The sequence below is a fragment of the Dermacentor andersoni genome, chromosome 4 (assembly GCF_023375885.2).
Source record: "Dermacentor andersoni chromosome 4, qqDerAnde1_hic_scaffold, whole genome shotgun sequence".
NCBI lineage: Eukaryota > Metazoa > Arthropoda > Arachnida > Ixodida > Ixodidae > Dermacentor > Dermacentor andersoni.
In genome coordinates, this window is record NC_092817.1 from 170,369,112 (window position 1) to 170,384,149 (window position 15,038).

The window sequence follows — 15,038 nt, forward strand, 5'->3', positions numbered from 1 at the left end:
AAGGGAAGGCTACGGGTGCGTGGCTGCTACATATGTGTTACGGCGCCAAGTAGTCCGCCAGCGTTTGACAGTGATTTTGGCTGCTCGGAACAGACGCTGAATCGACGCAGCTTCCACGTGCGACGGTTTCGCGTTTGCCCAGACGCTGAAGGGAAAAGCCGCAAAATAAGTTCACCTTTACACTAAGTGATGTGTTCTGTCTTATTTAATTGTTGCTAATATGATGTTTACGTTTTCTCTTTTCCAGCCTAACAAAACGTGGATTAAAACGCGGGGCTCTTTTCAGAAGCGCTCTCACTTGTGCGCGCTTTGCCTCCGTAGCCTTCCGTTCACAGCCGCAGAAAGTTGTCCACGAGTATAGTGGCTTCGGCGTTGCGCTATCAAATCCCAGCCACGGCGGTCGCATTTCTATGGGGACGAAATACAAGAACGCCCCTGTACCGTGCATTGAGTGCCCTTTAAAGAACTCCACGTGGTCAAAATTAACTCAATGTCCGTCACTATATACGGCGTGTCTCATATCTTGGTTTCGACGCGTAAAACCCAAAATTTCGTTTTTGAGTGGAAAATTCGAGAAACTGGGACGTGACGCACGTGCCAAGCATCTGAAAGAGCTAGTCGGCTTTTGCGTGCGGCAGTGGCGGAAGGGTTAGAGTATTCGGGCTGCTGTGTTGGAAGACAATGGTTACATCCTACCATCGTGTTTATGCCTTCCGAAATCAGAATTCGTGTTCGAGAGTACCTTTGGCGCTGCATCGGCTCAGGCAGCCACGCCGTAGCCGTAGCAGAAGCGCGTTCTGCGCTGTTTCAACATAAAGCGTAAAAGCTATGGAATGCAATAAAGCCATGCCTTGGCAAGTAGACGGACCACATCAGAACAGACACGGTAGTTTCACGCGACAGATGCGCTTCGAATACATTTTTAAGCTGGCGGCGGATTAGGAGCATTATAGTTTCTTCACATAAGAGATTACTGCTATGTGCGTATCTACAGGTTATAAAAAAATAAACTCAAATATTTCATACTGACGCACAAATGTATTCTTTATGTATAATAAGCCTCAAACCGATAATAATCCGACTCAACTGGATGCAGTCGGACTAACAAACAGCCGTCTCAGTATGGTTAACTCGGAATTAGATCGACCACCGATATTCATTAGACATGCTGGTTTGATCCAAAAACTTTTCCAGCTAATCATCTGTAAATTTGCGTGCAGGAACATTCACAGTAGGTCTCACAGACGCATCAAGCAGACATATAGATGACATGATCGCGCATGTCTTATGAACGTATTCTGCATTTTTTTTTTGTAAAGTGTATTCGGTTGGCATTTACACGCACTGTATTTTTCATGCAGGCTATTCAAGCCTTTGACTTTTGTTCTCACTGCTTTGATGTCATATGTCACCGGTTATTACGCAAAGAAATGCATTTTCGCATGTCGGCTTCCATTGTTGAGCAGTAAGCAATGCATTCCAACAAAATTGGAACCCATCGAACTCAGTTCCACTCATGGTCACCGCGATCAGACACATGCAGTACTCAGCCTCGAGGTCTTGCGGACTCACACTCATTCGGTCTCATTCACATTCGCAGGTTACCAAAATCACTTAGAGTCGCACAACCGTGGGCTTAAACAGTCGATGACGCTGAAGCCTTCCCGGAATCACGTGCTTAAGTAATCGTGGACTAGAACGAAATAACAATCTGAGAAGCACAAATTCACTCGGACTTCCAGGCGCACAAATACCAAATCTATGCGAAATGAGATTCACATTCGGTGAATTGCGTTGGCCCTTTGTACAGTGGGACGTACGTAGATGTGAAGGAGTGTAGGTATAGGAAGGAGGAGTGAGAGCGGCGCACTATGTAGTGTAAGAATTCCAATTTCTTTAATAACATTTGCTAAATTCTCTCGTGAGCGACATTTACGCACGAAAGTGGCTACTATCTTTACTGCCCAAGCTGGCATAATCACGTTCGCAAGGTTTCGCACACACATCTTTTGTTGCGCATGTTCAAACTCGGGCCTACAGGTTCCAGCAGATCTCGCTCGTGCATTCACCGAGTCACATTCACTCGAGATGTTGCGGACTCAGCTTCCCATTTTGTCTCACGTCTGTAAAGGCAGGTTGAATCACGTACGACTGGCACTTAGTCCAATTCACTCTGACTCCTACAAGCTGTGACGCAGGGCATGGTACTCATTCACACCAGCTTCGGCTTACCCGTTCACACTGAGACTCGCACTTCTTGGGAATCAGTCAGCTCAATCGCTCACCCTTGGACTCACTCAAGATCACCCAAACTTGGGCTGCTTTTGTATTTGAGTTGAGCTGGCCCATGAGTAATTATGTACTACGCGTTATTGTGTGACGCTTACCTGACCCCGTTCGGTGAAAGCCGTACGTGAAGCGGATGACGCCAACGATGTTGGGCACCTGCATCGTTGTAGGCTGATTATTGCCGAGTACTTCGTGAATGTATCCGCAGCAGCAACATGCAGCCAGCAATAGCTCCGGAACCCCAACGTGGGAAAAGTAAACGGCGCTTACCATGTGTGCGGTGATCCAATAAATCGCTGCTTTTCTCGAAGAGATCACCATGGCCGCTTCTCTTGCTTCTTCTTCGTCTCCTACCGCGTGCAGGTTCCAGTAATTCGTTCGCTGATTGTAATGATGATGATGATGATGTTATGATAAAGATGATACCGTTAACCATAGCAGGAACCCACTGCAGCAGGATAGGCCACGACCGAGTGGTGCTATTATGATAAAGAAATATATGTAACTCACAATATCCAGAAAATTGATGATACATCAAATAAGATGGCGCGTGGTATAATACTGATCCTTGCATAAACTGGAAAAAATAAAAATAACTTAGAAATTCTAATAGTACATAATATAAATAAAACAGTTCAAGGGAATGTTAACAAATTTAAAAAAGATATTGTAATAATTTAAATATAAATATTTGATTGCCTAGAAACATAAATTAATGTTACCATGCGAAAATTTTCGCGCTCATTATGTGCGATAGGCCAGGAGTAGCGTTATTGGAAGAAAGAATGAAGACCTGGCGAAATATGAAATGCAAGAGAAAAAATAGATACCTTGTGGTCGCTAAACAAGAAAAACTATTCGATTTAATTATTCCTATCGCAGGTGTTATGGAGAAAGAATAAACTCCCGTAAACAAGATTAAGGTAAATTTAACACGTTAGCCTGCCAGCCTCAAGCAGGAAATTCAGCGTGACATTGACAACTTTCAAATCAGCTTGGAACGGACTATTGCGACTCTGGGGAAATAGATCGCGGGAAAAGTGAGGTTACCTTCTTGCAAATTCGCTGAAGGTGATCCGCAAGAAGTGCCTTCCATACCAACGGAGACCAATAACATGCTTAAAAGAGCTCTTTGGGAAGCCCACATTTATTACAAAAATCACACGGAGAAAAGATGGATACAGAGAAAGCCTGCTACCAGTAAAATAAAATAAAAAATAAGCAGCCTGTAGGGATTCCCCTGGCATGCGACTCGTCTACTGCGCCAGCAGCACGCTCTCATAGCAGAGATCTTTATCTTCTCATATCAGATTTCTTCCTTAAAGTAGGCACAACGCCGTCACCTGTCGCTTGATTGTTCCATACAGGGCCCTCTGAAACACAGGCGCAGACACCGAAATTAGGGTCTACGTAGTCTACATAAACATGCACACATTTCAAGCCTGAATGCTAAGCGATGCTTGAGAACATTGCGGAACCCACCCCTCGAATAAGCACGCCTTGTGGTAGACCCCCGCCACCTCCACTTTCGAAAACGCACCAATTTCTAAACTACCAACGAGCAAGCGTCCTGGCAGCTGGGAGGTGTGGGGTGCTTTCGCGAGAGTTCGAAATGAGGTGGTTGCCGCGTCATTCATAATACATCGAGAATGTGCTGTAGGTCAGGAGGTCTAAGCCTACCAAGATGTCCCGGGCTGGGGTCTTAGTTGCTTTGGGACTAATGAATGTTATTCCCTCCTCCTCCGAGATTTATGAGTATCGCGTGCCTGATATTTAGGTATGATCAGTAAAGTGTGCATTCATTTTAATTTCCGTTAGAATGCGGTTGCCATTTGTGGCCTCGCTGTATAAATGATACCTAAAAATAAAAACTGGTTGCGCTACATCTGAGTGATTAGCGTGGCCCCCACCTAACTGCGTGCTGTATCAGGTGCATGAATACCATATCCATTGGCGATCGTGAACAATGTACTATTTTTATTTGCCATATAATAAACATAAAATGAACATACTAATGAACAGAAAACTGCGGATGATGACATGGCTCGATAACGACGACGGTGGCATGACGACGACGGAGTAAAGGAAAGCATGGAAAGACAAAGCAAGCTCAATTTCGTGCTTCTAAGTTATTTCGCAGTAAGATGGTGTAGGCAGATAATTCATTTAGTCTATCTTCACACGATAGTTTTATCGTGTTGAACGTTGTCCGGTGCAGTTCCGAGTCAGCGCCTTCTCAGTTTCTTTAGTGTCAGCCAGATGCGGCCGATCCAACCGTTACTACCCTCTCCTATCCTCCTTTCCTACTCTCCCCCGTTGGCGTTCGCACCTGCTTTACGGTCGTGGGGGAGAGTACCATCTGGGTGGCGGCTCACAGTGGAAGTTGTAGGAAAACTGACAGACGCGTAAGAACCTGACACCTGACAGATGCAGGCACGGAGCGTCGACCACCTCATCGGAAACGGCAGCGGCGCGTGCTCAGGCGCCCGCGTTACGCAAGCAGGCGTAGCTAAATTAGTCGTACTATCTGAGTAGCGTCGCATCGCGGCAACTCACTTAACTAAGGCGCACCAACGGCTCCCATTGAGAAGCGAGCGATTGCGCTGGCATCCAAAAAATACAGGAGGCGTTCTCCGAGTTATCATGATGATGTTAACTATAGTGATAACTTTAATGGCATACTCTTCGACTTCACCCAGTCTGTGCGAGCTTATAAGATTTTACTGCTAATCAATGCAGTCTCGCATTCAGTTTATTAAATGCGTAAGCATGTCTATGCCTTTCCAACAAGAAAACCCCATCCGCCCGTCCATCTGCCAATATAAGACGATCGCTTTCAAGATAGGAACCACAGAATTGCACGAATTCACCTTCGTGGTGCCTCTCACTTCAACACGAACTAAGCGGCGAGAACACAGTGCACGCAAAGCTATCAGCACTCGGTGCACTGGTCCCCGTCACAGATATCGCTTTCAAGATAGGGCCCGCGCGGCCGCGCCATATGCGGCCACCGTTGGAGTACGGTTGATCATGGCTGATAATGGTTCGACGCGGCTGGATAAGGTGCTAAAGAGCGATAACGGCTTATAATGATCGGAACGTAATCAGCGCACCTGGTGCCGCCGTCGTCAGTATTATGCTTGCGTCATCAATTGGTCTGGCGCCGCCGTGCGCAGCAGTTCGTATCGCCGCAGCACTGTCGTTTATACCGGACGGATCAGGTTTCGTAACATTCATAATGACATCGGACTGCGCGGAGATGAGCAAGCGGCACAATGCTCACGCATACTTAAACAACTCCCAGAGCGGTTTCTGCGTGAATTTTTCCTGCTGTGTCGTGTAAAATTATTTATGGCAGTAATGACCCCTGCCTTTTCTCTTTCATGCTTTATTTCAAGCAGTACTCTAAACGCTCCGTGCTTATCTCTACCGTTAATCACGTGACGCCCCCGTCAGCCTTAAACATCAGCACTTCTGGAAGGTAGAATCGTGGCATTCCATTGTGATGTGCTGTGTAATATCCGGATTTTTTCTGCGACAGTCACTTGCCTCAGGCGCTCGAGAGCAGTTGCTTAATATGTATTTGTCCTCAGGCAGCCAAGTGGGTCGTCAAATGTAAATATTATTAGCCTCTTCCCTGCGTGTGAAGTCAATTTAGCGTGGATGTCATTCGGATGCGGCAAAATAGCCGAAACACTCAGCCTTCGCCCTGAGTGCCGTAGACGCTCAGTGCACGGTGACTGCAAGGTGCCCAGATACCGCGGAAGAAATGGCGATCGCGATCGCCGTTTCCACGTGCACTGACTCAGCCGGGGTAATCATTGACTCGCAAGCGGAGTGTCGCAATTACCAGAAAAGAAAAAGTGTCGCAGAAAGCCCTGAGCATCCTTACCGAAACCTGTAACGAAAGAGGAGGAGATCTTCCAGACGCCTTCGTCGTGAGGCCAAGAGGCTTTCCTTTGCGTTTCTTCATTTCGGTGCTCCCGCCCCCTCCACACACAGACAAACACACACACACACACACACACACACACACACGCAGACGCAAGCACACGCACACACACACAAACACATTGTTACGGCGCAGCGAATTGTCGCATGCTGAAAGTTCGATTTTGTTACTACTTTTGCGAAAAGTAATGGGCCATGGGACTCTTCACTTGCCGGATACTCTCACTATATTATTGCGATAGCAATTAGATGGACACTCAAGGCGCATTCCTGTCGTCGCCGTTATGTTCCGTATGAAGTCCAAGGGCGATAACATAGTCAGCGCGCGCCGCGTGCTGTATGTGCGAGTGAAAGCGTAGCGGGGTGAGGGGGAGCCGACGATGGTGGGTCAGTCTTGTGTGCGCAACGGAGAAAAGCGGGAAGGAAGCGCGCCGCCTTCCGTCGCGCGCGATGCATCGGGGGAGCGGAGGGAGGGGGGATGCGGGCCCTAGAATTCTGTGGTCTATGAATCTGTGATTGCGCAACATGTTTATTTGCCTTGTTTGACGCATTACACAGGATGTTTTAGCTAACTTTACCCAGAGTTTAAAAATATGCCGATGCACTCTAAGACGACGGGACCAAATGCATGTTGCTCACTTTTGTATGCATTGTGTAGCTATTTTTGTATTTTGTTTATTTAGATAATTAGTCAAGATTAAATAAATGACTTCTGAAGCAATGAAGCTAGGAAAAAAATCCAATTAGAAAGTTTCAGAGCGGTTTGCCAAACGTCCGAGTAAACAGTTTCTGTCTTTCCATCTATTAAGTATTAGTGTTTTTCAGCTCACTGCGTGATTGCACTGCTCCTAAGCTTTCCGCACACAAACAGCCATAGGTGGACTAGCTGCCACTTAAAAATGGGCAGAGCAGTGACGCAAGCTTTGGCTGTTCTATTTAAGCTAGCAACCGTTGTGTCCTGCGCTGTGTAAAGCGACTGACGGACGTGGTTGTAGTGGTAGGTGGTAATTCCAGACAGCGATAAGCAGACTCGTGCATCGGTTGCTAAAGCGCGAGCAATTTCGTGATGGCTTTTTCGAACGAGGAAAAGGAAACATGATCCTTGCCCTAGTAGCTGCAGACAGACAGACACGGCAGGCTGCAAGAATATTTCGAAGCTGGCACCCGGATACGCGACTCAGCCCGATGACAATATTCAAAACCTACGAGTCGCTGGAGCAAACCGACAGCTTCACAAGAAAGAGGCAGAGAGCTTCAGTCATAAATAATGAGGTTCGCTCCAACGTTTTGTCTTTCATGGCAGCTAATCCACACGCTAGCACGTGCAGCGTGAGCGCACAGCTCGGTGTGTCCAACTCAACTGCCTGGGTGATTTTGAAAACAGCTGGACTACACCCTTATCACATGCAGTTGCATCAATGCCTGGAGTCAAGGGATCTTCAAAAGAGACTCGACCTTGCGAATTGGATTTTGATTCAGGAAGAGCAGGATTCTGACTTTCTCACCAAGGTATCCGGACTGACAAGATGAACTTTTCCTGAAATTACCAAGTAAATATCCACAACGCCAATACAGAAGTGAGCAAAATCCCCACTAGCTATATAGAAGATCCCGCCACCAATATCAGTGGTCTTTTAACGTTTAGTGCGGAATATATGACAGTACAGTCATTGGCCCAGTGTTTTTAACAATACTCTGACCGGCAAGAAATATGTCAGTTCCTCAAAGGACAGGCTGAAGGCTTCTGCTGCAACATGCCACTAGCTCAGCTTGACGCAATGTGCTGTCAGCACGACGGGGCCCCAGCATACAGCTACAGTCAAGCACGAGCAAGCCTTGATGTTGCCTTCCCAGGGCAATGGATAGGCAGAAACGGGCCTGTGCTGTGGCCGGCAATGTCACCCGACCTCAACCCTCTTGACTTTTTATTCTGGGGCTATATTAAGGATCACGTATACACGACGGAAACGACGACTCCAGAAGCCTTACAGGAGAAGATGATTGAAGTCTGCCACAGCATTTCACCGACGGTGCTCAAGGCAGCGACAGCAAGCGTTCTCAGAAGGTCCCAGGGTTGTATTGCTGCAGAAGGTGACCTCTTCGAGCGCTTGGTGTGAAAGCGCATGAACAATAAACGTAAATTCAGTTAAAGGCTCCGTCTGGGGATTAATGATGCTCTTATTCCAGCATTATCAGCCTTCTGAAAACTGAGTTCTTTTTTTATTTAGGGATGTTCAGTTTGCTTACAGCTATCGCGAAATGACGGACCTGTTGCTTCCGGCAGCACAAGCGATAACCGATACGTCTGCTTATTGCTAAAACGAACTTTCGCGAGGGGAGCACATCGCAGGCGTAAACTGCACAGCCGACGCCTACGTGGTTGCCCTGTCGCCTGTTAAGTGGTAGCGCGCCTATGGCTGTTTGTGCACGGAACGTTGGGGAGCTGTGCAGTCACGACGCGCAAGCGGGCATGTCACTACTTTTGTAGTTCGCGGGCATCATCAGTAAGCTGAAATACTCTAATACCTTATATATATATATAGATATATAACGACAGAAACTGTTTACCCGGACGTTTTGCAAACGGCTCTGCAATTTTCTAAATGGAATTTTTTCCTAACTTTGTTACTTCAGACGTTAGTTTATTCATCTTGACTAAAAATCTAATTAAGCAAAATACAAAATATTGCGTGACACACTACGTACAAAAGTGAGCAACATGCACTTGGTCGCGTCGTCTTAGAGTGCCTCGGCATATTTTTAAACTCTGCATAAAATTACCTGAAACACCCTGTATAAAGTGACTTTTGCTTAGATACGAAGATTTATTGGTTACTTATACGTATGTTTAAATATCTTGTTGCAAGGTTTTGTGGATACATGCAGTGAACTTTGTTTCCAGAGACACTTCTTTTTGCTTTTTATCAATTTTTACCTTCGCATTTGTGTATTTCACTGTACTTCGAATTTCTAAGGTATATTTTGCCGAACTGCTGCTTTTTATATGTGATCTCTGTTGCGACTACGATTTCGGGGTAATTACAATACGCAACCTGTGACAGCTGCTCCTGCGCAGTACATTGGAACGAACTGAGATTTTTCCCTCGCCGTTACATATGTATAAAAATGTAAACAAGGCTTTCGAATGACAAAGTATTATTAACATATTTGTTCTCAACTTGTTCATTTCACGGCCTTTACATTTATCATATCAGCGACATGCACTGCTTTGCTGATTTCGCACTGATATAGTTCTAAAGTGCGTGCGATATTTTCTTTCTTAATAAATTTACAAACAACATGGAAGCATTGATGTAAGTTATCTTTGGCACAGTTTTTAGGACATAATAATATATGCTTTTATGAAAGAAAATAGATATTTTACTTGTCTTGACAGTGCGTAGCGTTCAAGAATTTGTTCGCAGCATCTTTGGCAATGGCAATGCAGTTATTATTCATGTATTTGATCCCTCGACAAATTCTGTGAGGAGGCCAAGTTCCAACGTGAGCACCTCCCCCACCCCGAACGATATTTCTGGCTACGCCACTGGTAGGCACCAAACCAAACCACACCAGCGAAAGTTGGTCGACCGGGCCAGGGTGGCAGCGAGAACCCACGGATTCCTGGAATGAGGAAGCCACCCACCTAAGGGCACACAGAGAAGATCTCTCTTTTTCTCACTCTCCATAGCTAGTTCAGAAATAAACGTTTATTTCTCTCCTTCTCTAGCATAGGTAATGAAAAATATATTGAAGCAATAAATATTTGGCACGCATTCGGAATTTTGTATGCTAATTTCTTATATGGACTCTTGATACAGTCTGATCGACCAGATATTTTTACGGAATTTAAAGCGACCATGAAACTATTTGGACAATTTTGTACAAACATACTCAATCGTTATGGTAGATCCTTCTGATCATTAAGTGATACATTCAAGTGCTCCGATTAATTGGCAAACTTAGGTGACGATTGACAAATTTTGGAAACGCTGGCTTTCAATTCATTTGACCAAGCGCACTATCATGTAAGAAAAAAAAAACATTGCACTGCGTTCGAATTTTTAAGGCAGTCTCCGATGTTCCAAATATCCCTCGTGGTAAAAACAGCATTGTACAGATAGAAAGAGAGGGAACAACTTTATTTGCTGTGCAGACTGTGCATATTTACGGTGTGCGATTTTATCATAACGCGTCAGGCAATTAAGCGGATCGCAAAAAGAAGAGGCACGTGCAAAGCGCTAAATTGACACACAGAAATCACACGGCTCTGTGCAACAGACAAACACATTGCGTTTCTTCATTTGCACAGTGACACTTCAACTTTCGCTGCTATACCATTTGGTAAATGACACGCACACAATGATTAACTGAAGTGTTATCCGATGAAGCCTATCGCTTCTGATAATTTTGCTGAAAATTTGCATTTACTTTTTCATCATTTTAAGCCTTTTTTTGTCAGTTAAGTACTTCACTTCTTCTGGACATCTTTGCCGTGAAATTCGCAGAAATAATGAGATCAGCCCTTCCATATACGAAAGGGGGGGGGGGGGGGAGGAAAGAAAACCTCTGAGAACTTTGCTTTTGCGCTGATCGAATGCAGAACATCCACTCAAATTTAAGGTGATGTCGGCATGGTTAATTCACGCGCAAGAAGCAGTTTGTGAGGTTTAACTGGGTACACAAGCATCAGCCTCTCAATACATACACGCACCACATGGTCACACCTCAGGACACGACCTACTGCTTCACGGCGCCTGTCTACAACCCAGGCAATACTTCCCGGCGTTACTTCTTTGCGACATACGGCCTTGTTTGCAAAGTGTTTTGTATTCATAGATGCAGAAACATGAAGTCGCGCCGCGCTATGCTGCATGTGTCTTTCGTTCCCGGAACTTACTCACAGATACAGATATTCCAGCGTTACATCAGGCCTCATACAAATTCATCGAGGGACCCTCGATGCACGCCCGTGCATTTAGCCAGCCAAAAGGGCAGAAGCGCTCCGCCAAAATCAACCTTGTGGCTGTCAGCGTACGTCGCCGAATAAATTATGCTCGCCTCAAAACAGCACATTCAGCGTGTTCTTGTAGGATTAAACCGACAGTGTGCAGGTGTACTATCACAGAACATCTGCGTAGCATTAAGTTTTATTTTTGGGAAGGTATACTGAATGGTCGAATTGTTTAAATGTTCACCTTGTGCCGTTTAAGTTTCTCAATAACAGCGAATCGCAAGAATAACAATTTCGCATTCCGCGCCATTTCATTATCATCATCAACAGTTTGTATAACCACGTGACGGCATTCGTCGCTCGTCGCGTGGTTTGTTTGGATCGGCGCGGATCGCATGTGCTTCGCCACGCCGTTCCGCCGCCGAGCTATCCGACCCGATAACCAGCGGCTATCACGAGAAAATGATAAGCCCCGTTGAGGCACAAGAGCAGAGCCGGAAAGGATCATATTCGGGCGAGAACCATGCGTCGAAACGTGTTTTGCAAGCTGCTGCAACGGCAAACCTACAACGTCTTGTCGGAGAAGCGTCTTTGTGTGGTTTCGCTTCTCGCCTTCGCCGTTTTTGCTGTTTCAGCCTTACATTTTTGCGAGGTAAGTCACCAAACAATTTCCTCCTAATCATGCGATCGTGGGCCCTGCGAACCGGCGTGTTTTCGGCACGCCGTCTCTCACTGAGACTCCGTAGCACGTATCGGTTTACGGATGTCACGCATAAACGAACGGATTGGGTGTGATGCCAGGGAACTGCCTCGTAGGGATCGAATTTTCGCAACGTTTTTCTCTGCCACAGGTTGCGTTTGATTGGAGTAAGACCAAGTATGCTGCCGTCTTCGACAGATTCAGAGACAACATCGCCGGCGAGAACTACCAAGACAGGTTAGTGTCGCGTCATTTTTGTTCCATTTTGTGAACGTGTTGACGTTCGAGCGGGTCAGCAGCCTCTGTTTGCCCATTGGCATGCAGTGGGTAGCTGTGTAATTTTTTTTTTCAAATGTCCGACATCGCAGGCTGTGTCAAGACATGCCGATCGACGCTGTCTACACCTGGGTGAACGGCACGGACCCAGAGCTAGTGAGGAATCTGTCCCTCATCAGGAAACAACTCATGCTAGAGGCCAATAAGTCGAGGTAAGCATGCGCAGGAATACTCAAGGACGTGCATTAAAACTTAAGTGTAGTGAATTATTAGCGGAAAGAGTTCATGCTACCTAACTTCGCGATAGTTGAATTTTGGGGTTTTGCGTGCCAAACCACGATTTGATTATGAGGCACGCCGTACTGGGGGACTCCGAATTAATTTTGACCTCCAGGGGATCTTTAACGTGTACCCCACTGCACGGGGCACAGGCGTTCTTGCATTTCACCCGCATCTAAACGCGGCCGCCGCAGCATTGATTTGATCCCGCGACCTCGTGCTTAGCAACTCAACACGATTCGTAACTTTCACGTACGGTGGCGCCGTCTTGCGGCGGCGGCCAGAAACAAACGAAAGATTATACTCGCAGTTGGCTGCCACCCGTTCACGTAGCGTATTGGTGTTTGTTGTCTACGCTTTCCCTTCACTTTTGGTTGATGTTCTAATGCATTCAAAGCTCCCGTGGGATCCTGAAGGACACTTAACATGCCCAGAATGAGCAAACATACAAGCAACCGTATTTGCTGCGTGCCACAATGGGTGCTGAGCGGTAGTTATGCGGTAGGTGATGTGAGCCTTGACTCGTTCCCACCGGCTGCGTCCATGAGGAAGAAATTGATTATTAAGCTGCGGATCGGCAAAGCTTTCACAGAAGCGATGAAGGTTTGCAGTGCGCACTTCATGCCAGAGGACTTTTTTTGGAATACGACAGATGAGTGACGATTCCGAGCACTTGAAATCGCAAATAGACGCATCTCCATAAAGACGCAGGCATAGCACTGTATTACGTGCTGGGAAAGAAATAATGCGCAATCTTAACTCAAATGTGTTGTAGGATGATTGATGCTTGCGTTCTTGCCACTCATGCCTTTGCGGCTACGTTGGAGCGCAAACATTCTCCGCGAAGCCTTGTACCTGCTTCAAAATTTCTTTTTCTCGTTCATGCATTCGTGCTCTGCAACGCCGGCTTGACATTCCACCATTTTCGAACAGAGAGGTGAGTTTCACATTTGTACATCGAAGCAAAGCGATGCAGGCATAGAGGGACCTGGAATTCGTACCTCGTCTGCCACTTCGATGCGCGGCTGCAACGTGTGCACAGGCACGCATGACTGCACTCATAAGGTAACAAATCCTAGTCCAACAAACATTAAACTACTGTGCAGTGTTGGCGTAGCGAACCCTCAGCTGATCTGTGTGTATATTATTTTATAAAGATAACTGGAAGAATGAAGCGAGCATTGCCACGGACCGGTAAATATGGGCTATGTATCGCTTGATCTGTCTATAGGCAAGACGCGGTAGGACTCACTCAGGCTGTAAAACTACCGCAATACTGTAGCTTGCACAGCACGCATAAAGCGCAATAACTAAATTACAAGGGTGAACGGTTATCGTATTAGCTCGCAAAAGCGGTCAGATATGGTTTTTTGTTTACTTCTCGTATTCATCACAGCTTTGTGAACACAGGCAGGGATAATTAGACATGAAATTTGCGCACACAAAACGCTGCTTTAGGACTGCTTTTCACGCCGTCGATATAAAAGACTTCGGTCGCGCAACACCAGGAAGGTTTTTTATTCTCGAGACGGCGGCTTATTCAAGCGGTCTAAGTAACAACTTGCCGAGAGCACTACACCGTATTGGCGGCGAGGAGTTACGGAGTCGCCATCTATCGGAAGCGCCTCGCTGGCGTATTATGAGGGATCACGTGGCGCGCTCCTCATAGGTTTTGCTGTCAGCGCTCACTGAAAACACCATGCGCGAGCTCTTCCGGACATTTCTGTAAGTACTTTCGAAACGAGAGAAGTTTATTACTGTCTAAATAATAATCTTGGACAAACTGAAAGCACACAATCGTTTACAGACGCTATTTCTTTACCAAATACGTACAGTGAACGCCACTGCGCGCGGTCGCCGCGATGGAGTCTCCCGAACCGGCTTCTTGCGTGAAAGGTAGGTAAACGCTGAGAGCAAACTATGTGAAATATGTTCTTATAGTGTTTGTATAACTAAATGGAGTGTAATAGAACGAAGCCTCAATGCAGCGATCGCGCAGATTCGCAGCGACCGACTGCGCGTCTGCATGCTTGTCCGCGCACTGTTTCGTTTTCACCGCGCGCGCGTTTTCGCACCGTGCCATGAGATTTAGGCAGCAGAATATGAGCATTTGACAGTATACAAGCAACCATTGTTGCGTGGGCGCTATCACAGCTGTTCAAAAATAATTTCATTGTAGAGACTTCGACGCCTACGGGGACTGTGATGTGCCGTCGCGATGATTCAATCTTTTTTTTCTTCTAAATTCTTTGACCTTTCAATAGTATTTCTCGAGTTGCGTCGCACTGTATGTTTATCGGTGTTCTCAGCGTGCAATTTCCCGCTGCTCCTTTTTTGTAATTTAGCGCATTAATTCATAACACAAACATGACCATATGCCATGCTTTCCTTAAATGTGCTTCTTACCGCTGCCTTTCCACTCCACTGAACTTGCCAGTATCTATAGCATCGACAAGTTCATAGACCAAACCGTCACGACATTAGTCGAGCAGCGGACTCGGGCGAGCGTCTCAGTGCGCGTTTTCAGAACATCGCAGACCGGGCGCCGTAGCAGAAATCTTCCTCGCATCTGTGCTTGCTGCATACCCG

General features: G+C 46.3%; 1 protein-coding gene across 2 annotated transcripts in view; it reads left to right on the forward strand.

The window, feature by feature from the left end:
- Positions 1-11,585: 11,585 nt before the first annotated feature.
- The window catches only part of Gnptab (N-acetylglucosamine-1-phosphate transferase subunits alpha and beta), a 110,971-nt gene continuing 107,518 nt past the window's right edge, over positions 11,586-15,038 (forward strand). For both annotated transcript variants that reach the window (XM_072287971.1, XM_050185183.3), the window contains exons 1-3: positions 11,586-11,846; positions 12,046-12,131; positions 12,263-12,382. In XM_072287971.1, coding sequence (XP_072144072.1) covers positions 11,718-11,846; positions 12,046-12,131; positions 12,263-12,382 — 335 coding nt within the window. In that variant the 5' untranslated portion in view covers positions 11,586-11,717. The remainder of the gene's footprint in view (positions 11,847-12,045; positions 12,132-12,262; positions 12,383-15,038) is intronic.